General features: G+C 41.3%; 2 protein-coding genes across 3 annotated transcripts in view; one reads left to right on the top strand and one right to left on the bottom strand.

Annotated features, from left to right (window-relative positions):
- Positions 1–15,036, top strand: part of TECPR1 (tectonin beta-propeller repeat containing 1) — an 81,050-nt gene extending 66,014 nt beyond the window's left edge. For both annotated transcript variants that reach the window (XM_074202774.1, XM_074202776.1), the window contains 4 exons: positions 6,253–6,345; positions 8,738–8,844; positions 9,170–9,289; positions 12,413–15,036. In XM_074202774.1, coding sequence (XP_074058875.1) covers positions 6,253–6,345; positions 8,738–8,844; positions 9,170–9,289; positions 12,413–12,613 — 521 coding nt within the window. In that variant the 3' untranslated portion in view covers positions 12,614–15,036. The remainder of the gene's footprint in view (positions 1–6,252; positions 6,346–8,737; positions 8,845–9,169; positions 9,290–12,412) is intronic.
- A 4,145-nt stretch (positions 15,037–19,181) lies between these two features.
- BHLHA15 (basic helix-loop-helix family member a15) lies at positions 19,182–24,657 on the bottom strand. The gene is made up of 2 exons (XM_074202777.1): positions 24,575–24,657; positions 19,182–23,227 (listed from the first exon to the last, which is right to left on the bottom strand). Exon 2 carries the CDS (start codon positions 23,168–23,170, stop codon positions 22,643–22,645), a length of 528 nt encoding a protein of 175 aa, XP_074058878.1. The 5' UTR covers positions 23,171–23,227; positions 24,575–24,657; the 3' UTR covers positions 19,182–22,642.
- Positions 24,658–25,574: the final 917 nt, after the last annotated feature.

The following is a 25,574-nucleotide window of genomic DNA, read 5'->3' as shown; positions in this document are numbered from 1 at the left end:
AGAAGAAAAGGATGGGATAAGAGAAAATGGATGAAGGGAAGGGGGAATAAGTGATAGAAGAGAGGGAAGATTGTGGGAGAGGGTACTCAGATACAACACACTTTTGGACAGGGCAAGAATGAAAGGAGAGAGAGAGAGAGAGAGAGAGAGAGAATAGAATAAATGAGAGTGAGGAGGAATAGAGTGGAGGTACAGCTAGTAATAGCAGTTGTGGGGAAAAATATTGAAGTAACTTCTGTGGTGGACTTATGGTAAAGAAGGCACAACTCACCCCAGAGACAGAGCCATTGGAATTTGAACACAGACTGAAGTACATTTTGTTTTCTCTCTCACTGTTCTTTTTTTTTTTAGGCTTTTGTAAGGCAAATGGGGTTAAGTGGCTTGTCCAAGGCCACACAGCTAGGTAATTATGGATTTGAACTTGGTTACTCCTGACTCCAGGGACTGTGTTCTATACACTATGGCACCTAGCCGCCCCATCTCTCTCACTATTCTTAAGGTTTCTTATCTTCTTGGGGAGGTTATGTTTACTCTTATAACAAAATTATTGTAATAATAGTAATAATAAAGATACTGAAGAGAATAAAAGGAGCATTAGAAAAAACCCATCCTGCAATATGGAGCTATGCCCCAAAGCGATAAAACTGTTTATACCCCTTGACCCAGTAATTCCAATTCTAGGACTATATCCGGAAGAAATTGTGAAAAATGGGAGAAGTCCTACATGTTCCAAAATATTTGTAGCAGCTCTTTTTGTAGTGGCAAAGAATTGAAAATTGAGGGTATACCCATCAATTGGGGAATTGCTAAAAATTTATGGTACAAGAACACTATGGGATATTATTATTCTGTAAGAAACCATAAATGGTCAGACTCTAGAGAAGTATGGAGCTGACTTAAGGGATCTAATGCTGAGCAAAGGGAGTAGAGCTAATCAATAACATTATGAGATGAACAACCTTGATGGAAATCACTCCTCTCAACAGTCCAGAGAGCTAGGACAATTGTATTAGACTGGTATTGATCTATATTATCCCCAACCAGAGGAAGAAAAACAAAACAAAACAAAACATACAGAAAAAACCACCCCTACCAAATCTTATGAACACTATAAAAGTTATCTCATATATCTCTTCCTTAATCCTAATTCCTCATACCAAAAATTACTAATTTGTAAATATGTTTAACAAAATATGTATATAAAAATGCTAACCTGACTGTTACCTACTGAAGTGGTGGGAAAGGAGGGTGGAGGGAAATTCTGTAACTTGGAAATATGCACATACAAATAGATGAAAATTAAAAAAAAAATTTAAAAACCCTACAGGAAAATTGCCCTGATGTCCTAGAAGCAGAGGGCAAAATAGAAGTTGAGAGAATCTACTGATTTCCCCTGGAAAGAGATAAAAAAAAAACCCAACCCCCAGGAATATTATAGCCAGGTTCCAGATCTCCCAAGTCAAAGAGAAAATATTACAAGCAGCCAGAAGGACACAATTCATATATCATGGAGCTGCGGTCAGGATCACACAGGACTTAGCAGCAACTACATTAAAGGCTTGTAGGGCTTGGAATATAATATTCTGGAAGGCAAGAGAGCTTGGAATGCAACCGAGAATTAACTGCCCAGCAAAACTGAACATCCTCTTCCAGGGAAAAAGGTGGACTTTCACTGAACTAGGGGAATTCCAGTTCCTGTTGAAATGACCAGAGCTGAACAGAAAGTTTGACCTTCAAATACAGGACTCAGGTGAAACATAGAGAGCGGAGGAGAAGGGTAAAATATGAGGGAGTTAATCATGATGAACTGCATGTATTCCTGCATAGAAAAATGATACTGATAATATTAATATGGAAACTCCTCATTTACTAGAGCTGTTAGAAGGAGCTTTTATAGATGAAGCATAGGAGAGGGCTGAATTTGAAGATATATTGTAAAACTGAGGTCAGTGGCAAAAAGGGAAATGCACTGGGAATAAGAGAAAGGAGAAGTGGAATAGGCTAAGATATTTTGTATAAAAGATATATATATATATAGGGGCAGCTAGGTGGCGCAGTGAATAGAGCACAGGCCTTGGAGTCAGGAGTACCTGGGTTCAAATCCAGCCTCAGACACTTAATAATTACCTAGCCATGTGGCCTTGGGCAAGCCACTTAACCCCATTGCCTTGAAAAATCTAATATATATATATATATATTTATGTATGTATGTATATTACAATGAGCTTTTGTAATGATATGAAAGGCAGAAGGGGAAAGGCGAGGGGGAATGAGGGAGCCCTCTCATCAGAAATGGCTCAGAGAGGAAACAGCATACACACTAAATAGGGTATAGACATCCAGAGTAAAAAGGAGAGAAGGGGGAAAGAGGGAACGGAGGGGAATGTATGTGATAGAAAAGAGGGTAGATCATAGGATAGAATAGTCAGATATAACATATTTTCTTTTTTACTTCTTGCAAGGGGCTGGGATTGGGTCATCTGTCTGGGACCACAGGGCCAGGTGCTTGTGGGATCTCAGGAATTCTATGTGGACTCTGGGCCTCTTGGCCCCAGGGCTGGTGATCAGTCCGCTGTGCTACTCAGCTACCCCACAGCACATTTTAGAAGAGGGACAGAGTGAAAGGAGAGGGAAAATATAATATATGGTAGTGGAGAGGAATGGATGGAAGGAATTACAATCAGCAACAGTACCAGTGCAAAAATATGGAAGTAATTTTTATGATGGACTTATCATAATGAATGTGATCCACCCAAAACACAGCTATTGGTATCAGAACACAGACTGAAACACATTTTTTTCTCTTTACTTTATTTCTCATGAGTGTCTATATTTTTGAGAGAGAGGGGGTATTATGTTTACTCAAACAAGAATATTTTAGTAATGTATAAAAAAGAAAACATCACTTGTACAAAAATATTCCTAGCATCTCTGTTTGTGGTGTCAAAGAATTGGAAATTAATGTAAATGTCCTTCAGTTGGGGAATGGTTTATCAAAATGTGGTATATGTGTGTGATGGAATACTGTTGTTCTATTAGAAGCCAGGAGGGATGGGAATTCAGGGAAGCCCAGAAAGATTTGCATGAACTGATGCTGAGTGAAATGAGCAGAACCAGAGGAACATTGTGTACCCTAGCAGCAACATGGGGGCGATGGTCAACCTTGATGGACTTGCTCATTCCATTAGTGCAACAATCAGGCACAATATTTTTTTTTCCTTAAGGATATGATTTCTCTCTCATCACATTTAACTTAGATCAATATTATACTATGGAAAACATGTAAAGACTAAAAGACTGCCTTCTATGGGGGGAGGGAAGCAAGATGAGGGAAAAATTGTAAAAAATTCAAAATAAAATAAAAATTTTTTAAAAAGAAAGATTTTATTTATTTTAAATTTTACAATTTTTTCCCTCATCTTGCTTCCCTTCCCCCATCCCCCACAGAAGGCACTCTGTTAATCTTTACATTGTTTCTATGGTATGCATTGTTCTAAATTGAATGTGATGAGAGAGAAATCATATCCTTTAGGAAGAAACATGAAGTATAAGAAATAGCAAAATTACATATAAGTTTTTTTTTTTAATTAAAGGTAATAGTCTTTGGGCTTTGATCAAACTCCACAATTCTTTCTCTTGATATGGATTGTATTTTCCCCAGATATCCCAAAATTGTGCCTGATTGTTGCACAGATGGAATGAGCAAGTCCATTAAGGTTGATCATCACCCCCATGTTGCTGTTAGGATGTACAATGTTCTTCTGGTTCTGCTCATCTTGCAAATCTTAACAAGGAGAATTCCCATACATCTATCTTTTTAATAAAGACTAGTCTGGCATAAATGTGTGTAGGGTAGAATGCCAGTAGAGAGACTGGAGGTGCATTGATAATCTCAGTCTTCCAAAGCTAATGAGGGCCATCTAAGGTCATGATAGAGAGCCTGTCCAGTACTGCAAAGAGAAACTTCTAGAGACTTTGATGACTTGTTGAATATCCAGTTAATGCGAAGAAGTAAAAAGGATTCTACTCTGAGGGTTTAAGCATCGGAGAGGGTGCCAGCTGGGTGACCAAACAGTGACAAGCCACTGTCACACTGACATCCAGTTGGTCAGTCAGTAAGCATTCATTAATCAGTTCTGGGCTTAGGCACTATATAAGACCTGAGTATACTAAGATAAAAATTTTAAATGCCTGTCTCCAGGGAGTTTCTATTCTACTGGATGGATGTACCATGTGTGTGGTTAGGTAAATGTAGGATATATACAAAATAAATACTGAGGTTGGCATATTCTCTCCAAAAACAGTTGGGGGGAATCATGATAGACTTTGTGACCTGGGCCTTTAAGTTAGCTAGAGATTCAAGAGGCAGAGGTGAGGAGGGAGAACATTCCAGGGACAAGGGCACAAAGGGGAGAAGTGGAATGGAATATATGTCTGGAGAATGGTAAGTAGGATGGAGCATGGAGTGTTCAGTGGGAAATAATGTATAGAACTGTCTTGGAAAGATGGGCCAGGACCAGTTGATGAAGAGCTTTCAATGCCAAAGAGTGCTTTATACTTTTATAAGCAGTGGGGAGCTTCTTGATCTGAGAAGTACTGGGGTCAGACCTGTGCTTCGGCAGCCATGTGGAGAATTAAGTAGAAGAAGGGCAACGCTGAGGTAGGAAGATCAATGAAGTAATGAGGATGAGTCTGAGGGAACTTGTGAGGCTGAATTTGACGATTCTTGGCCACTGATTGGATACTGAGGAAGGATGAGGGAAAATTCTGATTGAGGTTGATTTAGTCTGCAAACTTCTCTCTACTTAGTATTATTTCCCTTGCCCTGTGTTAAGAAGTCCTTGTCCCCTCCTCTGGCTATCATTCAGACCTCTCCTAGCCCTCCTTGTATTCTTATCCCCATCTGTCTCAGCATTTCTCAGTTCCTATCATTGCCCTGCTCTTTCCATTGTACTTCCTGGAACCTTGATCCACTTTGTTTTGTTTTCAGGTTTCTTTTCCCCCCAGGGATCCCTCAGAGTAGGGACTGTTTGGATTGTATGTCTCTTGCACCAGCATAGTGCCTGGTCTTCAAGAAGAGCTTCCCATCCAATCCTAACAATAAAGCACTTTGTCCTGCTCTTTTCATGGAGAGAGATTTAGACATGAATATCCTCTATCTCCCCAGTTAGACTCTTAAGGTCTTTGATGGTAGGGATGTCTATAGTCTTTTTATCAAGCATGCTTCCTTATTTTATAGTAGGGACCTAATAAATGTTTGCCAAATTAAATGGGTATCATCAATAGAAACATGCAAGTCAATAGGAAGAACAGACTGGAGAAGAAAGATGACTTCAATATTCAATACAGTGAGGTGCAGATCATGCAAGTCTGGAGTTTAAGAAAGAGGATGCAGCTGGAGCTGGATATTTGGGTACCCTGCTGAAACCATGGGCTAGTGACTGACATAACTGAGAAAGAACTTATAGATGCCTTTTCAGCATCATTTCTTTTTTTGCAAGGCAAATGGGGTTTGGGGTTAAGTGGCTTGCCCAAGGCCACACAGCTAGGTAATTATGAAGTGCCCAAGGCCGGATTTGAACCCAGGTCCTCCTGACTCCAGGGCCGGTTCTTTAACCACTGTGCCACCTAGCCGCCCTGTAATTCCTTCTCTCTCTCTCTCTCTCTCTCTCTCTCTCTCTCTCTCTCTCTCTCGGTTTTTTTTGCAAGGCAAATAGGGTTAAGGGGCTTGCCCAAGGCCACACAGCTAGGTAATTATTATTATTAAGTATGTGAGGTCGGATTTGAACCCAGGTACTCCTGACTCCAAGGCCAGTGCTCTATCCACTGCACCACCTAGCTGCCCCTAAATGCCTTTTCTAAGGGTGTGGAAGACCAGAGACCAGAAGGGAAGGGGAAGAAGTAGGAAGGAACACGTGACAGAAGTCAATACAAGCCACCCTGAGCTAGGAGAATAACATCTTCAGAATGGAGGAGTAAGAAGTCACCAGAACTTGAGAGAATAGCTTTGTAGAATGGTAGGGACAGAAATTAACTCGGAAGGAACACCTTGACCCTGGAATTAATGACTAATTTATACCTCTCCCCCATTCCACTTTTTCAAGATCAAGGACAGGAAATCAGCTTTAAGGCATTCTCTACCTGAATTAGCAATAATTAGTAATAGTTTTGTGTGGAGACAGGACTGGAGTAGGAGAGCTGTCTGTTGTCTTATTTCTCAGCTGCAATTTATAAGTGGGTTTCTGTTTTCAGGTGATTGTTGGTATCACATTCCTTCTCCTCCAAAGCAGAAATTAAAGCAGGTGTCAGTGGGGCAGACATCAGTATATGCACTCGATGAAAATGGTAAGTTGTTTTTGATTTGTCTTCACTGTTACGGTATGTCTGTGTGACAGACATTTAAGAAGTATGATCTTTTTAAAAAAAATTTTTTTTTAAATTTTATTTATGGCAAAGGGTTAAAGTGACACAGCTAGGCAATTATTAAGAGTTTGAGACTGGACTTGAACTCAGGCCTCCTGACTCCAGAGCCAGTGTTCTATCCACTGTGCCACCTAGCTACCCCAGAAGTATGATCTTTTGCAAAAAAGCTGAAGACTGAGATTCTAGGTTCTCCTCTGTACCTTACTACCTTATAACTTGAGTAACCATTTAACAAGTGAGGAAATTGAGGCCTTAATTTCCTAAATTCCCTTAAATACTACTACATGCCTTATGTACCTTATAGGATCAGATGAGATATTAGATGGAAAAGTGCTTTGAAAAAGCACTTTTTCAAATGTATTATTTCTATTTGCATATCAGTTAGGGAAGTTTTTTGGTTTTTTTAATGTTAAGACAATTTTTTGAGACAGTAAACAATCCAATATAAATTGGATTACATGTGCAATCATGTAAAAGATTTCCATACAAGTCATTTTAAATTGGAAAACTTGAACAAAAAAAAAGAGAAAGATAAAAATAGCATGCTTCAGTCTGTATTCAGACAATATCGGTTCTTTCTCTGGGGGTGAATAGCACCTTTCATCATGAATCCTTTGGGATTTCCTTGAAACATTGCATTGCTGAGAATAGCAAGTTATTCACAGTTCTTTATTGTACAATATTGCTGTTACTATATACAACTTTCTCCTGGTTCTTCTCACCTTGCATCAGTTCATGTAAGTTTTTCCAGGTTTTTCTGAAATCATCCTGCTTGTCATTTCTAATAGCACAGTAATATTTCTTCACAATCATTTACCACAGTTTGTTTAGCCATTCCCCAATTTATGGACATCCCCTCAATTTCCAATTCTTATCCACCACAGAAAGACTTGATATAAATATTGGAAAAAAACAAATTTTATTGGCTTTTCAGAAATTATGATTATCCATGAAATCCATAGGTAAACAAGATCTGACCATTTAACAAGAAAACCACTTAAGTGATTGTGAAACTTTATTTTAGTTGCCTTAGCTAGCAAGCTTTTTCCTAATAGACAGTTATAATTATAGCAGATATAGCTTCTGTGTTGCTGAATGGCTTAGTTACTCCTCAGACTTTTGGAGTGCTCCATAATACTGCTCCTCAGAGTCACCAAGGGTTCAGATCATTGATAAGATGTGGCCCTATGAGAAAATCTATATTGGCAAGGTATCACCTAATGACAAACATTGTTACACTCTCTTTTGTACTATAGCAGATCATCAAGTTTATTGTGAATGAGAAGACCCAATTAAAAATATATACTTTATTGAAATCCTGTCTTTTCATCAGTCATTTTTCATTTCACTCCTCCCTGTGCCCTCCCCCTTCATTAACTATCCCTTGCACAAAGAAGTCAGATTTGTGTCTGACAATGTAAACTATACCAGTTGTCCCAGAAACCTAGAGCAGTAGAAGGCATAAGCAGTTTTCCTTCCAGTCTGATTGTTAGGCTTTTGCTCTGTTGCATGTACAGAATAATGAACTCAGGAATTAATTCTAGGACAGGGGGCAGCTAGGTGGCACAGTGGTTAGAGCACTGGCCCTGGAGTGAAGATGACTTTAGTTCAAATCCAGCCTCAGACATTTAATAATTGCCTAGCTGCGTGACCTTGGGCAAGTCACATAACACCATTGCCTTGCAAAAACAAACAAAAGAAAACAAATTAATTATTGGACAGCCTTATTAGGAGGAAGACTGGATCCTGCCACTAACCCAGTGAAGTGACTCTGGGATTCAGATTAGTTGAGCATCTGACTTTAAAATTTGATCTTGAGACAGATTACTTCATTTCTTTCTGCCTAAGTTTCTTTACCTCTAAAATCAAGGTAATAATACCTAGTCAGCTGCATTGGCACATGTGTGGCATCACCAATGCCAGGAAGAGGCAGAAGTTGGTAATCACTTGAGCTCTGAGCTGCAGGGGTTCCTCAGCCCCTGGGGGCAGGGGACCACTCAGCTCCCCAAACTGGAAAAACAGCAGCTTTAAACTTCTTTGCTGATCAGGACTCACAGGTGGCTGCTCAACCTAGAGTAAACCAGTTCCCCCCACAAAAGGAAGTCTAGGGCTATTTAAAAAAAAAAAAGTCTGGTTTGATTAAGTCTGTAAAAGCCAAAAGCATAAAGCTGGAAGAAGGAAGCGGCTTTCCTTCTTGGCCACAAGCAGCTTCAGTGGGGCTGGATTTGGCTTCTGTTGTCCAAGGGATGATGAAGAGCAGAGCCTTTTAGAAGTAGCACATTCCTTATACTAACCGCTTCCTTGTTCTTCCTAGGCAATTTGTGGTACCGACAGGGAATCACCCCCAGCTACCCACAAGGATCCAGCTGGGACCATGTCTCTAATAATGTCCGCAAAGTTTCTGTTGGCCCACTGGACCAGGTCAGCATATGTTTTCCCAAATATATGGTCATTAAAAGCCATTTAGTTAGACACTTGCTCCTGGGGTATTAGTGCAAGCTCAAATCTGAACCCAGAGGATTTGAATCTCTTTTGCATGCATGTGGCCTCTCCACTACTTTATCTCAGCTATGTCCTCTGAGCCTGTCACAATTTCCTTTATTTCTAGGTTAGCTGTACCCCTTCCTTCTGATTTTTTAAAGTTTCTGTAAAGCATTACTCAGGATATTTCTCTTTTGTCATACTTTTCCAATCCAGTTGCAATGGAATGGGACAGTCAGGGATTTCAGTCTTTCTTCCATTTCAGGTCTGGGTCATTGCCAATAAGGTCCAAGGAAGCCACAGCCTGAGCTGTGGGACTGTGTGTCACAGAACAGGAGTACAGCCCCGGGAGCCAAAAGGACAAGGATGGGATTATGGTATTGGGGTGAGTGTGGAACCTTTCTTTGGGATTGAGATGGTGGAACACGCAGTGGCATCCCTGCTGAGAATGGAGGCAAAGCAGCTCCCACTGGGCAGTCTTGGGCCCAGGATGTCCAGTTATGTGGTCAGACAGAGGACATCCATCTACTGTGCTGTAGAATTCTACCACAGTAGTGTTTTGTTTGACTTTTCCAGCCACTTGAGGGCAAAGCTTTTGGGATAACACATTCTTCCTGAACATCTGGCAGAGATTCAAAAACTGAGTTACTCTCTAAAATGTTTACTCACCATACTTAGTGAAGAAGGAAGGGGTAGAGGACATTCTGGTTACCAGGTGCCACCTTCCCAAGCTGAAACCTTGACAAAACTGAGAGAGATGGAGGGGGTGGGAGACTATCTCTCTGAAGATGCTTTTAGAAATTGGAACTTGGGAACCACATGTCTGGCACCCTTCTTCCTTCTCTTCATACTGAGGCTCCAGTAAGACCATAAAGACCCATGTCCACACCTCTTTCCTCTAGTCTTAAAATCTGGTGACTTTGGAGTCATGTGTGGCATGGCCAGCTGTAGGAATCCTTCCTATTTAATATTTGCCTCTGTTAGTTGAGAGGAAGATACTAGAATGCCTAATGTGAAGTAGGAGGAATAGTTTTTTAGGGGTTTTTTTTGTAAGGCAGTGGGATTAAGTGATTTGCCCAAGATCACACAGCTGGGTAATTATTAAGTGTCTGAGTCTAGATTTTATTAAGTGTCTGAGTCTAGATTTGAACTCAGGTCCTCCTGACTCCAGGGACAGTACTCTTTCCATTGCACCACCTAGTTGCCCTAGAGGAATGGTTTTGAAAGACTCAAGAACTGATCAATTTGGTGGCCAGCTACAACTAGAAAGAATCTATGATGGAACAAGCTGTGTATATCCTGGCAGACAAAATAGAGAGACTCAAGGAGACGTACCTTTTTGGACATGTACAATGTGTAGAAAATGAATGAGTGTATCTGTGGGTCTGTGTAATAATTCCTATAAAGAGTTTTTGTTTTTCTTTTTTAATTGGAGAAAGATGGAGAATATCAATAATATTGTCCAAGAAAAGAAAATGTCATTGAGGCATTTAAAAGAACGTAAAGAGAAATAGAAGGAAGTTCAGAGAAAACAAAAACAGGACAGTATTGAAAACAACAGAAAATTTATAGTTTTTAAAAAAAACAAGCTGTATATAATTGAGACAGGTTCATATATAACTTTTTTCTATTCTCTCTGAAAATTTTCATTTTAAAAAATTTTGATGATTCATTACAGAATAATTTCCTTTAAAAACTACATATAATATAATGATTTGGACTGACAATGCATGTAATATTCAAGTTAGAAAAGCCTTTTGTACACTTTGTTCATTCTGATAAAATGTTTCAATGACCTTCTTTTTTTCTTCCCTTCTCTCCTTCCTTCTTTCATTTTGATTCTTTTTTCTTCCTCCAAATTCTCCTCTCCCTAATAAACAAAGAAAAACATAAGCCACAAAATAAACATAGTCAATCAAAAGAAATCCACAAGTTTGTTATATCTAAAATAAACAAAAGTGGGAATTTGTTCTGTTTTTCTGTACATTTTTTTTTGTTGTTGTTATCATTGTTAGAGATTTGTTGGTGTTTTTTGGTACTGTGTCTTCTTAATTTTTGCATGTTGAAAGTGCAGTGGCTACTCTAGGGCTCCATCCCACTGCTGACTGACATGAGAGTTTTGGTTTCCAACCTCAGCCAACTTAGGCAGGCTGGAGGCCCTCAGTTCCCCGGGGCCCATCATATCAGTACTGGATCAGTTGATCTACTAACCTCAGCTTCCTTGGGTAAAAGAGACCATAGGCATGTACCAACATACTTGGCTACCATATTTGTTGCAAAAGTTTTGCTTTTCTTTTGAGTTTTATTTTCTCCCCACTGGAGGGGCATTGAGAGGAAGAGAAAATAAATGATTATAATTATTAAAAATAAATTTTTTAAAATCACATTTAAATCACATTTTAAATCTCATTCTGTACCTTAAGTCTAGCACTTCTGTGTCAGGAGATTGATAACCTGTACTTGATTCCTTTATTTTTTTAAATTTATTTTTTTTAGGTTTTTGCAAGGCCAAATGGGGTTAAGTGGCTTGCCCAAGGCCACACAACTAGGTAATTATTAAGTGTTTGAGACCGAATTTGAACCCAGGTACTCCTGACTCCAGGGCCAGTGCTTTATCCACTGCACCACCTAGCCACCCCCTCCTTTATTTTTTTTTAAGAAAGATTTTATTTATTTTGAGTTTTACAATTTTCCCCCCCGTTCTTGCTTCCCTCCCTCCACCCCCCACAAAAGGCATTCTGTTTAGTCTTTACATTGGTTCTATGTTATACAGTGATCTCAGTTGAATGTGATGACAGAGAAATCATATCCTTAAGGAAAAAAATAAAGTATGAGATAGTAAAAAAAATAAAGTATGAGATAGTAAAATTACAAAATAATATAATGGGTTTTTTCCCTAATTTGACGGTAATAGTCTTTGGTCTTTGTTCAAAGTCCATAATTCTTTCTCTCTTTCTCTGGATACAGAGGTAGTCTCTGTATTCTCCATTGCAGACAAACCAAAATTGTCCCTGGGTGTTGCACTGGAGGGCTGAGCAAGTCCATCAAGGTTGATCATCACCCCCATGTTGCTGTTAGGGTGTGCAGTGTTTTTCTGGTTCTGCTCATCTCACTCAGCATCAGTTCATGCAAATCTTTCTGGGCTTCCCTGAATTCCCATCCCTCCTGGTTTCTAATAGAACAGTAGTGTTCCATGATAACCATATACCACAGTTTGTTAAGCTGTTCCTCAATTGAAAGACATTCACTTAATTTCCAATTTTTTGCCACCACAAACAGGGATGCTTATAAATATTTTTTGTACAAGTGATGTTTTTACCCTTTTTCTTTGATTATTTGTTTTTACTAGTTCTTCTCACTCCTAAACCAGCCTGGGAAGAGGTATATTGGTAATGAAATGAATAAAATCAATGTTCTCATTTGCTTTCCTGGCTCTGTTGTAGCTGCTCTCCCTGAATGAGTAGCTAGGCTGCCCTTATTGCTCTTTATATGTCCTCCTTTTCTTTAGGGAGGATGGGACCATATTTCAATCCGGGCCAATGCCACCAAAGCCCTGAAGGGTGTTTCCCATGAGACAGCGGAAGATGATTTCTCTAGGACAACAGATCTAGAAGAGGGAGATGGGAGTGGAGAGAGAGGCTTCTTTAACAAGACAATGCTCGCCATGAATGCTGTCCAAGAGGTAAATGGCAGTGCTGTGACCTGCTGAGGAATCAAGACAATCTTTACCCACTGCAGAGAACTTTAAACAGGAGGTTGTTTTGGCAGCAGCAGCTCCTTGTTGCTGGTAGATTTTGGAGGGTCTAGATTTGCTATGTGAGCCTTTTACAATTAGATTTATTTTATTCTTATATTGGGATATTACTATTTGTGCAGGGAGAAAAGATGGGCCTAGATCTTGTGCAAGGTTTGAGGGATGTGGTCATTTCAGAGGCTGCCCCACCACCTCAGAAATGTGAATTTTTGTCATTGCACTTTTGTCTCAAATCTGGTAAATGTCTGTAATCTTATCTTTCCATACCTCATAGAGTGAGTGTCCTATCCCTACATCCTTGTTCTGGTTGAATCCTCTTCCCCAGGAAATAACTCCTTTGCTCTCAGTTGTGCTCTTGCACTGTGTCTGTCTATCTGTCTCTCTCTATGTCTCTCTTTCTACTCAACTATCACCATAAATAGGAACCTGAGTTCTGGTTTGGGAGCCTGTTCTGTTGGTAGTGGCAAAGGGCCCTGAGCAGCATTTCTTATTGTAGATAGGCCCAGCAGAAGACAAAAGGAAGAAATTCCAGGGTTGGAGGAAAGAAGTTTGGAGGATTCCTCCTTCCCTGAGGGTAAAGGAAGGAGAGTTGTTAGCACTGACTGATTCCTTGTCCCTGCCTCTAGCTGAATCATTTCTGAGTTGGGAGCCCCAGAGTCACTTGAACTGCCCCCCTTAACTCTACCAGAAAGCAATGGCATCATGATACTTCTATGCTAATGCAATTCCTTTGTACCCCTCATATTCCTTAGAGCCTAACATTGGTTTTCAGTGGGAAGGAAGGTTAGGAGAGTTGTAAGATTGAAGGAAATGACCAGAGGTTGCACCTTCCTTACTCGTTGTTGTCTTATTTCATTTTTCTTCTCTTGTTCTTTCTCTTTCCCCTTGGCTATATTGTCATATAAAGTGGGATTTCAAAACAAAACAAAACAAAACAAAATAGATTTAATCCAACAATAGTCAGTTAATGAAGTGGTTGTTTTAAAAAGTATTTTTAAAAAGTTAGATTTAATTCAGCCAGGTCTGTATAGACATAATACTACTGAATTTTCTCATTTTGTTGCTATTTACTTGTATTGCAAAGGAATATGCTGCTCTGTTTAGAAAGAATTAATTTGATGTGGTATTAGATTAGAAAGAAATGACTTCTAGAAAATTGTAGTTTGTCCAAAACACTTGAATTAACATTGTTCTAAGTAGTTTTTAATTTATATTAATATAACCAAAAACACTAAGGCCAAGGAAGACTCTAAATTTAGGATGAGGCACCTTGAGAGGATAGGTGAGTTGTTTTCCTCTGCTCTTCTCCCTATGAACATTCAAGAACACTATTTTGTGAGTCCTTCTGTGAACTGCCCTTATGAGATAAGGCGTCCTGGTCTACCCAGAAAAATCACTGTCCCCATTCATCCCATTAGCTGAATCAAAATGCATTTTGTGAAACTGATCCGTCAGTTAAATCAGTTTATTAAGTTGCCCTGGTTTTGATCTATTTTACACAGGGAGAGTGATGGATAATTCTTCTGTCATTTTATGGCCAGATTGACATCCTATTGGTGAAATCTTCTCTAGTTTATCTTTCTAAGCTGGAAATCTTTGCATGTGCTGTGAATCAAAAACAAATGCCCATTCTGTTATTATTTTAAGAATAAATAGAAGCTGACTTATAATTAGCTTTTACCCAGAATCATCATTCTTTTAGTTTGATCTATTTTCTTCTGTTATTAGAAGAGAGGACAAGCATATATTCCTCTGTATTGAGTTTTTGAGTTTTATTACACATGAACTGAATTTTGAATGAAAAGTTTCTTTATGACTTCATCTCTATCTCATGAACCACATTTGAAGTCCTAAAGTGAATGTATTTTTTGCATGTATTGTGTTTTCTGGAATTTTTTTACACCCAGGTATACAGTTTGGATGTCCCAAATGGAAAACTATTTATGATGATTTGCTTATAAAAAGAGAAGCAGTTATATTGGGTCAATTTCCTAACTTGTTTACATGTTGCATTTGAAGATTTCCTTGTAAATGGGCATTATGTTCTATATTTTCCTAAAAATTAATTGCAGGTTATGCTTTCAATTTCTATTTGTTCTCAAAACAAACTCCTGAAGGAGTTTTAACTCTGCACTCCCTCAAAGGGTGAACTTGTTCTTTTCCCTTTTGAGGATCGAATGTTTACATGTTCAAACAGTACCAAATTCTCTCAAATTTCCAAGATTCTTTGAGTCAATAAAACATATTGCAGAATAAAACGGTTGTGCATTTTACTTTATTCATCAAGACCACTTTCTTTATTATACATATTACTATATAAAGTATAAAGAGCTATGTACACTTGTGCACCATGGGGAGCATTAAAATGATCAAAAAACTACCATTTTCTGTGTTTATGCTATTATGTCAGATATTTTCAGAAAAGGCATTGATTGTTCCCTGGGTCACTTAACACAATGTTTTTGGCTAGGGAGATTTTCCAGTTTGATTTCAGATGTTTTCCTCTAATTATATAGCTGCCTATTTGTATGAGGAAACTTGTAGTGTTAGTATCAGAGGAAATGGGCATATAACACTTAGGAAATGTCCATTCACACTGTAAATTGGTGTGAAATGGTTTGGCTATATTACCTCCCAGAGGGCCAGTTATCTCTGGTAATAAGAAAAAAGTGCTTCAGACAAACGATTGAACTATTTACAGCCTGGGGTTTTGTGCTTTTAACAGACTGTGAAAGCTCAACTCAGAAAACATTTGTAATCCCAAAAGACAAACCATGCCCTGCAAGCAGAATTTTGTGACTATATAAGTTGAAGGAACTGGAAAAGTTCAGTTTGAGAAAAAAAGATCATATTTGTAGGGGACTGTCATGTGAAAGCGGGATTAGACTTGCTTGGCCCCCAGGGTTGAACATCATTGGGTAGAAGTTGGAGAGGCAGACCTAGGCAGTTAAAAGGATAAGTCTCCTGACAGCCACCCCAGAATGAATGGGCTGTGGGCACCCTATTCTTGACGTCTTGGCAAAGGCTGGACGAGTCCTTGGCAAGTATAGTGCAGAAGATGTTCTCCTTCAATTGCACTAAGTATTAGCTTTACCTCCAGTGTGGAGGTAAAGAGATCCTGTTCTCTTCCCTTCCTCCTCCCCTCCCTCCCCCATCCCCCACTAGACACAGATGCATCAAGGATTGTGTTTGTGTGTGTGTGTGTGTGTGTGTGTGTGTGTGTGTGTGTGTATCTGTCTAAGAAATTAGTATTCGGGTTCTGAATTCTGGAAAGAAGAAATAAAGTCCAAGAATGAAGGTACCCATGAGTTATTTTCAAGACTCCACCCCTATCTCATTGACACTCCCAGTCTGAATATAATTAAGCCTTCTCTTGTTATTTCATATTTATTAGATTGAAAGTCATGGATTTACAGTCTCTTAAAGGCTCAGTAATTATGCAGATAAACAGTAGGTGACCCAGAAAAGATGTCTTGAGTGTGTCTTTTCTTGCAAGGTGGATAGAGTCAGCCTTGCTTGTATAAGTCAGCTTGCATTCACATGCACTGAAGAGATTGCATGATGATTGAAGATGTCCTTTTAAGTCTGTTTTGCTTATTGGCTTCCAGTGCCTTTGGTGTTCCATTGCATATTTGCTACAAGGGTTTCATTTTGTCCCAAATTGGAGGGTGGTAGAAGGAGAGAATAGCAATGTCTGATTATGGAAAAAATAATTTGAAAAAGAAATGACTGTAGCTATGTGCCACCTTCTGAGAATCAAGTTTACCAAGTCCCATCAGAAAGGACAAGAAGAGATAAGGAGAAGTCTTCTTGTTTTCCAGGAGATATTTGCACCAAGATACAGCATTCAAGAGAGAATATGAAGCTGAATTGATTGTATCAATCACAGAATTTGTTACCTATGTAAGCCTTATTTTCCACTGTCCATCAGGCCTTTGGTTTCACAACTATGTTGGATTTCAGAGTTCTTGTACTTAAAAGATGACTTCCTTTCAAATCCAACACATAATGGTAGCACCCACCTTGGAGGATGTCCTTGGCAAGCAGACCCAGGTGGTCCCACTGACCAGGAAATGAATACACTCTGAGCAGTCCAATCCTTTCCAGAAGTGACCTCACAAAAGCCTTAACCTGCATGCTCACCCATCCAAAATACATTTACAAAAGTAGCTCAACAGTTCAAAGAGTTTCCCCAAAGTCTTGCTTAAAGTCTTAAGATCCCAGTTAACCAGACTGAAAATGTATAAGTAGATTTGCTTAAATGCTATTAATGAGGAAACTTTTAAGAATTGTTTACCCTAAATCTTGAATAAATCACACATAAGATGCAAAGGAAGAAAACCTTGCCCATGGGGGGCAATTGCCTTTCATCCAAGGCCTACCTATAGAAATTCAAAACACTTGGACAAGAAAAGGAATCTATGGCACATCTTTGTTTCTTTGAGGACAAAGAGCTCCATTATCTATCTTACTTTTTGTATAACAACGCTTAATGATTTTCAAAGTGCTTCTACTTCATAACTCACTTGGCCTCACAATCACCCTGGGAGGTAGGCAGAACAAGTATGATCACTCCCCATTTGAAAGAGTAAGAACTAGGCAGAGAGAGGGGTCAATTCTCTTGCTCATGTAACAATATGGGGTGATTGGGGGACAGTATGGGAGTTAGGAAGGCCTAGATTCAGATCCCAATTTGGAATTTTATTAGCTATGTGACCCAGAGCTGGACACAACCTCTCTGAACTTGAGTTTCCTCTATGAAGTGATAATCTGTAAAATGAGAATCACTCTAAATCTTTGTTGTCATGAAGTAATGTCTGTGGGATCTTAGATGAGTTTTTCCATTTCTCAATGCTCCAAGCAACTTTCTCTGTTGTTGGGCAGCATTGGTGGAGGGAGCTTCCTCACTGGAAATTCCCTGCATCAATAAAATAATAGATCTGATTCATCTACATGTATATATATCAGTGAAACTGGGACTAAAACCATATCTCCTGAACTACCCCAGATCCATCCTGCCTCAATTTGACTAAGCTACATTATTATGGGAATGTCTGAAACCACCACAGGTTATCCACATTTGGCTTTGTAAGAGATATGAGTTGGGGCAAGGAGGACTGTTACAGCAAGTTCCTGTGTCCAGTATTTGATCAGCAAGGTAGGACTCAAACTCAAAGTCATTATCTGTACCTTGGGGTGCCCGACACTGCTGTTTCATTCCTTTTTTTATGTAAACAGGGCTAGTTGCCAAACCCTTTGATATTTCATAATGCCTTTATTTGCCCTAAGAATTACCTAAGTCCAAAAAAGTTAGTTTAGAACAGCAGCAGCTGCCTCACTCTTCTGCCCAGTCCTGCAAGGGGAGTTTGGAAAAATTCACCTGTGAAACCCTAAGGAAATCTTCAAAGCTGGAAACCCTGTCCCAGTGGGGGTACCTTGGACTCCAGAGAAGCAACAAGACTGACTCATTCAACCATCATTTTCCTATTTGTGTAAACAGGACTTGAAATTGTATCAAAAATACTAGCCAGAAGAGAAAGATTCCCAGAACCTCTAACCTGAAGGACTTTTTTTTAAGAGTAGGGAAACAGAGTAGGAGATAAATGTTTTTAGCCAATTGTGTCTCATTTTTCTCAAAGTTTCTTAAAAATAATTTTTTTCAGTTTATAAAAAGATACATTAACATATAAAACAACTAAACACGTAGAGAAAAAATTAAAATTCTAGTTACAAATGTCATGATTCTTAGTCTTCTTTAAGTTTCGATCTGACCATGTTACTCATCTTCTCTCAAACTTCGGTAGCTTCCTGGTGCCTATAGATTAAAATATAAACTCCTGGGTAAGCTTTAGAAACCCTTGTACATTAATTTTTTCCCATACTCTACAGTCCAAGAAGGCCCAGCCCTTTCTCTAAATTCCTCACTCAATGACACTCCTTTCTTTTCAACTTTGCACTTAACATCAAAGACAGAAATTCATTCCCCACTCCCCTCCAAGAATTTTCTTTCGAGACACAGTTTAAGGAGCAGCTCAGTGGCACAGTGGATAGAGCACTGACCCCGAAGTCAGGATGACACAGTTCAAATCCAACCTCAGACACATAATAATTACCTAGCTGTGTGACCTTGGGCAAGTCACTTAACACTTGCCTTGCAAAAACAAAACAAAAGATAGTTTAAGTATCATTTGCTTGAATTCTTTTCTGACCCTTCTAACTCTGGTACCTTTCCTCCAAATTACCCTTTAAATTTATTCTGCAAATACTTACATATATCCTTGTTATCATCCCATTCAAAATGTAAATTGTTTTTAAAAAGTTTCATTCTTCATATTTTTATCCCCAGGGGCTAGCAGGCACTTAATAAATATTCATTGATGGATGGATGGATGGATGGATGGATGGATGGATGAATGTTACACCCTGATGTAAGCCACTGTCTTTAAATCTTATGATCCCCCTTATGTAAAATATATATATAACATCCTTTAGTGTATGAATTGAACTATGACTTTTGGGACTGTGTGTGTGTGTGTGTGTGTGTGTGTGTGTGTGTGTGTGTGTGTATTTAGGAAATCAAAAGAAAAAAGAATGTGCTGAAAGTTAAGCTCCTTTTCTTTCTCTAAAATACTACATAAAAGAAGCATCTGCTTTTTTTAAAAAAGATCTTTTAGCTTGTAGCTATAAATTCTGTCTATAACATTTATTTTGGTTGAGCAATTTTCTCTGGGCCTCCATTTCCTCCTTTGTAAAATGAGATTATATGACAATATAATTTCTAAAGTAATTTCTTTCTCTGAAACACTTTCTTTGCAATAATGGCATGAGGTAGTATTATCAGCCCCATTGAGAGAAAGCCATGGTATGGGAGTAGGAGACCACATTTGAATCCTACCTCAAATGTCAATTGTGATCACTGCAAATCACTGACCCCTGGACCTGAGTTTTCTCCTCTGCAAGACAAGTTTAACAGTGATTGCCTAATTCACTACCTCTTAGGGTTGATGTGAGGAATGTCCTTTGAAAAATCAGAGGGCCACATAAATATGAGCTGTGACTTGCCCTGAGGTTACACAGCTATCCATGTAGCTCTAAACTTCATTGTTGAATTTTACCCCAAGGGTCAGGGCTGTGGGAAGAAAGGGAAGTTGTGAAGGCTTGTCTGGTGGATGGCCAGTTGAATGTTAACTAGAAATAGTAACAAAATACCTACTGAGTGTACAAACAGGTCATAATTTGGCACTAGACAAAACAATTTCTTGAAAATGAGTCAATATATCCAGGACCTGTGATTTGGAACATGATGTGGGAGGCAGATCTCTCTGTCTTGGAGAGAGTTGTCTGATGATTTACTCATGGTCAAGTAGCTATTAGTTTCTGTCATCAAGAAACTGAAAACAGTGCTTTTAGTAGAGGACTAGAAAGAGATTGTAGGTGAGACATACACCCCATACATCCCGTTTCTAGCTCCCCAATCACAGCATCATAAATAAGTTCTTTTGTTCAGACATTGCATTCATATGCAGCTCTGTGACCCCATTTGGAGTTTTCTTGGCAAAGACACTGGAATGGTTTGCCACTTCCTTCTCAGCCCTTATACAGGTGAGATAACTGAGGCAAACCAGGTTAAGTGACTTGCCCAGGGTCCAAGGTCAGATTTGAGCCCAGGTTCTCCTGACTCCAGGCCTGGTGCTCTATCCACTGCACCCCCTTGTTGCCCCCCCCAGGATCTAGAGTTGGGTTTTAAGTTTCCAATTTTAACCAGAAATCTGTAAGATCAGCATATTTCCCTGATGGTTGCATGGAGGTCAGTAATCACATGTCATATTACATAATTATACTATAATACAATGGAATATAGCATTTTAACATTTATCAGCTCCCCTCATGCTCAGCAACACCAGAGGCTCTTTGAGAAGATCTTTGGAGGAGAAACCCTCTATCCCTTCAAAGGGAATCATCAAGAATTCCAGCCCTTCTCAAGCAAGGGTGCAATATTTGTGGAATCAACTATGTACTAATCAGAAAACACAATCTTACATTTTTCTCTCCCATGCAAGAAATACTATTGTCATTAAGCAAAAACACCCCTGTGCCATCCCTCCTGTCTTTTAAGTTCACCCCCTCCTTCTATGAAATAAAAGGAATAAAGAGTGAATGGTCCTTATTTATATAGCCTGGTTCTCAGAGCCAAAGCAGCCCACCAGGACCTCTACCAGAGCCAAGTGAATAAAAGAACCACTTCCCCTCCTCCCTGACTATCCAATTTGACACCTAAATAGGGGGAACGGCATCAAGGGAAGTGTACAGCTGCAGATGAGGCAAGTGTGCAGTTTCCTCCATCATCCCTCACCTGGAACAGTGCACAATGAATACAAACAACTATTCGAAGAATTGTTGGTATAGTAGCTCATCCCAACCAGAAAAGGGAGCAAAATGGAGCTTGGCAATGGAACCCTTGGAAGAGCAGGACAACCTGACTGCAAGGGAGAGGCGGTGTTTTTGCATAAAGAAAAGCAACAGATTCTTCTTCTGCAAGGATGGATGCACATGAAGAAGAAACCTTAAAACATTTAAAATCTTTGCTAACATTTAGAAGGATCTAGTGACCAGGACCTAAAGGAGTTTTCTCCCTGACCCTGCAATAAAGTATGTTTTCTGTAACAAGTTCAAAAGTCCTTTTCAAGACACTGATTTGGGGTCTAGATTAGTGAATTGCAAGCTTTTCAGCAAAAACCTCACCAACAATATGTTATATGAACTTGCAGAATTTGGTTCCATCTTTCGTTCTTCTTCCAAGAGATAGGCTTTTAGAAAACCATGAGGAGAAAAACATCTAAAACCCACATTCCTAGCAAAACTCCCTCTGGGACAAGAGTTTGTAACCTGCATCCAAAGACCCCAAAGGAGCTCAGGGAGGTCTGTGAACTTGGTTTGAAAAGAAAAATGCTTTATTTTCGCTACCTAATTAAAATTTAGTTTTTCATTCAATTATTTAAAAACATTCTTCCGAAAACGTGTTCTTGGGCTTCACCTGACTGCCACAGGGGTCTAAGACATGAAAATGGTTAAGAATTCCTGCTCTGGAGTTTTAGAAGTTTTCTCTTCTATCACTGATCAGCAGAAAGCAAAAAAGTAACTATATTCCACCCCCCTGCAATCGAGATAGGGGAGCATTTTACAGGTCTCAGTCTCAAGTTTTCTTACCTGCATAATGAGATAATTATGAAAATCCCTTCCAGCATTTAAATACTATAACACACCAATAATCATAAGGTGGTATTTGATTAAAGTTGGCAGTGTGGCATTTTGGGTAGGGTTGACCTTGGAGTCAGAAGATCAGTTCATTTCTCACTTCTGACATACTAACAGTGTGACTATGGTCAAGTCACTAACACTATAAGGTATTGAATTACAAAGTTGTTATTTGCATTGGTAGAATTTCCTACATAGATCAAGTAAATCATAATTCTCAACCAAAAAAAGGGGAGGCCAATTCATTTCAAAAAGGTAGACTGAGGTTTCAATTTATGTTGGTAATATTCACAAAAAATAATTTCCTGGGTTATCTGTCACACAAAAGAGGGTCAGAAGTGTTTCGGTTACAAAGGTCAGAATGTTTATGGGAATAATATATCACTACAAGCTTCTGCTGAGCCAACTCTGTTTTCATTTCTTCCCCTCAGGGCAAGTTTCAAATGAGAGTCACATGTTGCCTGAGGCTTGAGGGGCGGAAAATGCCCTCTGGGGACTGTGATTGAGCAAGGAAGGGGCTGTTCCATTCAAGTTTTTCTTAGTAAGTGGCTATTTTGTAGATGGAAGATGAACCACTTTCACTATTTCAGTATGCATGATAAATGTGAGATGTTGGCCAAAAGTTAACAGGCGATAAAAATAGGGTGACTAGGTACTGTCACACCTTTTTGGAATCCATTGCTCCTTGCCTGAAGATGTCATAATATGGTCCAGAGAGAGGAGGTCCCTTTAGCTCCCTTCCCGAAAACTGTGGATCTGAGTGGAGTATTTTTTTAAGTGGTCTTCACTTTCCTCATCTCCTCGCTGCTGTTGATAGTGCTGGTAGAATTTAGAGTTGTGAGCAGATCCTTCCCCTTCCAGAGGAGGGAGGCAACCATTGGACATGTTGAGGATGGTGGAGGTCAGACATTTGATATAGTTTTTGGCCAGAGTGAGGGTCTCAATTTTGGAGAGTTTCTTCTCTGCCCTGACATGCGGAATGACTTCTCGTAAGGCCTGGAAGGCATTGTTGAGTTTGTGCATCCTCTGCCTCTCCCTCTCGTTGCTCTCCAGTCTCCTCAAATTGCTTTCCCGGCTGCCTGAGGATGACTTCTTCCTGGCAGTCCCTACCTTGTTGCCTTCAGTCTTCTCTCCCTTCCGCCTATCCCTGTTCCTCAAACATTTCTCCAGGTCCTGCTTACTGGATGTTGGCTCACCATGAACTGTCTCTTTGTCCGCCAAAACCCTTCGCTTTGTGGGTTTGTTTTTGGTCTTCATATTTCAGTAGAAGATGGGAAATGGCAACCCAGGCTTATCTCCAATTTTTTTTTCCTCCTAAAAATAAAAGGGCTTTTTAAAAATCTTTGGGCACCAATCATGAATGGGTTGTAACAACAAGATACAGACGGTTCACAGCGTTGGACTGAATGCCCATAACTAGTCAAGGAAGGCTCAACACCATTAGAGAGACATAGTGAAGCCATGGCTGATCTCTTCCATTTTTTAATCCCTTTTCTTTTAAGTATCTTCTATCTAATTTGTATTTATTGGGGTTGTGCTATTCTGTTGTCTCCCACAATAACTGTTACTGCTTTTCTTTTGTATCTCAAATGCTTAGCACAGAGTTTTCTACACACATGCATATTGATTAATCACGGAAAGAATGTCAGATTTACTCAATGAGATCGGCAGGGCTCTCCACTAGTACCTTTGTGTCCCTGGCTTGCTCAATGGGACCTCTTTTGGTTCTGTGCTATTTTCCCCCTTTTACTTTCTCCATGACAAGCTACCCCCAGTTCTCGCTTTTTTTAAAAAAAAAAATCTAAATAGCATTTTTTTCCAGTTGTAAAGACAATTTTCAATATTCAATTTTCCATGAGATTTTTGAGTTCCAATTTCTTCTCCCTCCCTCAGCCCCTCTAAGGCAGTAAGCAGTCTGACAGAGGTCATCCACTGCTCACTCTTTAAACCCTGGGCATCCCAGAAGTCCACTGACTGCCCACCTCAGGGAGGTCACTGTCCTCAGATCCCTGTGTCCTGACCCACGGTCTCACTTCCCCACGCTCCCCACGTAGTGAAGATGCATCCAAGGAGCCCCCTCCCCATCTGCTGCTCCTCAAGCGAAGCCCCCAGCAGCAGCAGCAGCAGCAGCAGCAGCAGCAGCAGCAGCCCCAGCCCCAGCCCCAGCCCCAGCCCCAGCCCACCACTTAGCCGAGGCCAGCACAGCGGCCGCCGAGGTTTTAGACATTAGGGGGCAGGAGTGCCAAGGGAGAGGAGTCCAGACATCCGAAGGCCCGAGCCTCTGGACAGCGCTCCCGGGCCCAGCTCCAGACCCTGCCCAGGCGGGGCCGGGCGGACCCCTCTGCCCTCCCTGGCACCGGATCCCTGGAGCCTCGGCTCAAGAAGGTGAGCTCCCACAGGCAGCTTCCGGCGAGGGGGACCCCGTCTCCTCCCTCCGTGACCACAGCAATGGGCAGGGGGATGGGAGTCCCTGCCGGGGTCCAGAACAGGAAGGGAGGGGTGGCCGCGGGACCACCGCCGACCCAGAGAGCCCGGTCTCAGGCTTCCCTCGCCCCGGGCCTCCATCCACAAGTGGGAGGACCAGGGCAGCCCACCTTCCGACCCCACCTGCCATCCCTCACGCCAGGGAAGGGCGCGCGACCCCGGCCCCCGCCCCTTTACCTGCAGCTACGAGGCGCGGGGCTGGAACAGGTGCTCGGCCGGGACAGGTGCGCGGGGCCGCGGGCTCGGGCTGCCCACGGGGGACAAGGACACGTCGCTTTAGTTCGGCCCGGGCGGGGCGGGGCAGGGCTGGGCCAGCGGCTACGGGATGTAAATGAGCCGGGGGTGGGGGGGGGGCATGGGAGGAGAAAGGTTGGGGGATGCAGAAAGAAGCGGAGGGGAGGGGGAGGAGGGGAGGCGGAGGAGGAAGAGGAGGAGGAGGGGGAGAGGAAGAGGAGGAGGAGGGGAGGAGGAGGGGGAGGAGGGGAGGAGGAAGAGAGGAGGAGGGGGAGAGGAAGAGGAGGAGGAGGGGAGGAGGAGGAGGAGGGGAGGAGGAGGGGGAGAAGAGGAGGAGGGGAGGAGGAGGGGAGAAGAGGAGGAGGGGGAGAAGGAGGGGAGGAGGGGGAGAGGAGGGAGGGGGAGGGGGAGAGGAAGAGGAGGGGGAGAGGAGGAGGGGGAGAGGAAGAGGAGGAGGAGGAGGGAAGGAGGAGGAGGAGAGGAAGAGGAGGAGGGGAGGAAGAGGAGGAGGAGGGGAGAGGAGGAGGAGGGGAGAGGAGGAGGAGGAGGGGAGAGGAGGAGGAGGAGGGGAGGAGGAGGGGGAGAGGAGGAGGGGGAGAGGAGGAGGGAGAGGAGGAGGCGGGGAGAGGAAGAGGAGGAGGGAGGAGGAGGAGGAGAGGGGGGAGAGGAGAAGAGGGGAGGAGAACAGGAGGGGAGGAGGAGGGAGAGAGGAAGAGAAAAGGAGGGGAGGGGAGGACAAGGAGGAGAGGAGGAAGAGGAGGAGGAAAGGACAGGAGGAGGAGAAGAGAAAATGAGAGGGAGGAGAAGGGAGAGAAGAGGGGGAGAACAGGAGAAGAGGAGGAGGAAGAGGAGGAGGAGAGGTGGAGGAGGGGGAGGAGAGGAGAGGAGGGAGGGGGAGGAGGAGGAGAGGAGGGGAGGGGGAGAAAAAGGAGGAGGGGAGGAG

The sequence above is a fragment of the Macrotis lagotis genome, chromosome X (assembly GCF_037893015.1).
Source record: "Macrotis lagotis isolate mMagLag1 chromosome X, bilby.v1.9.chrom.fasta, whole genome shotgun sequence".
In the NCBI taxonomy this organism is placed as follows: Eukaryota; Metazoa; Chordata; class Mammalia; order Peramelemorphia; family Peramelidae; genus Macrotis; species Macrotis lagotis.
The sequence above is the reverse complement of the archived record's forward strand: the minus strand, read 5'-3'. Positions and strand labels throughout refer to the sequence as shown.

Coding starts and splice junctions, on each gene's coding strand:
- BHLHA15 (XM_074202777.1), bottom strand. CDS start 23,170: ATGAAGACCAAAAACAAACCCACAAAGCGAAGGGTTTTGGCGGACAAA.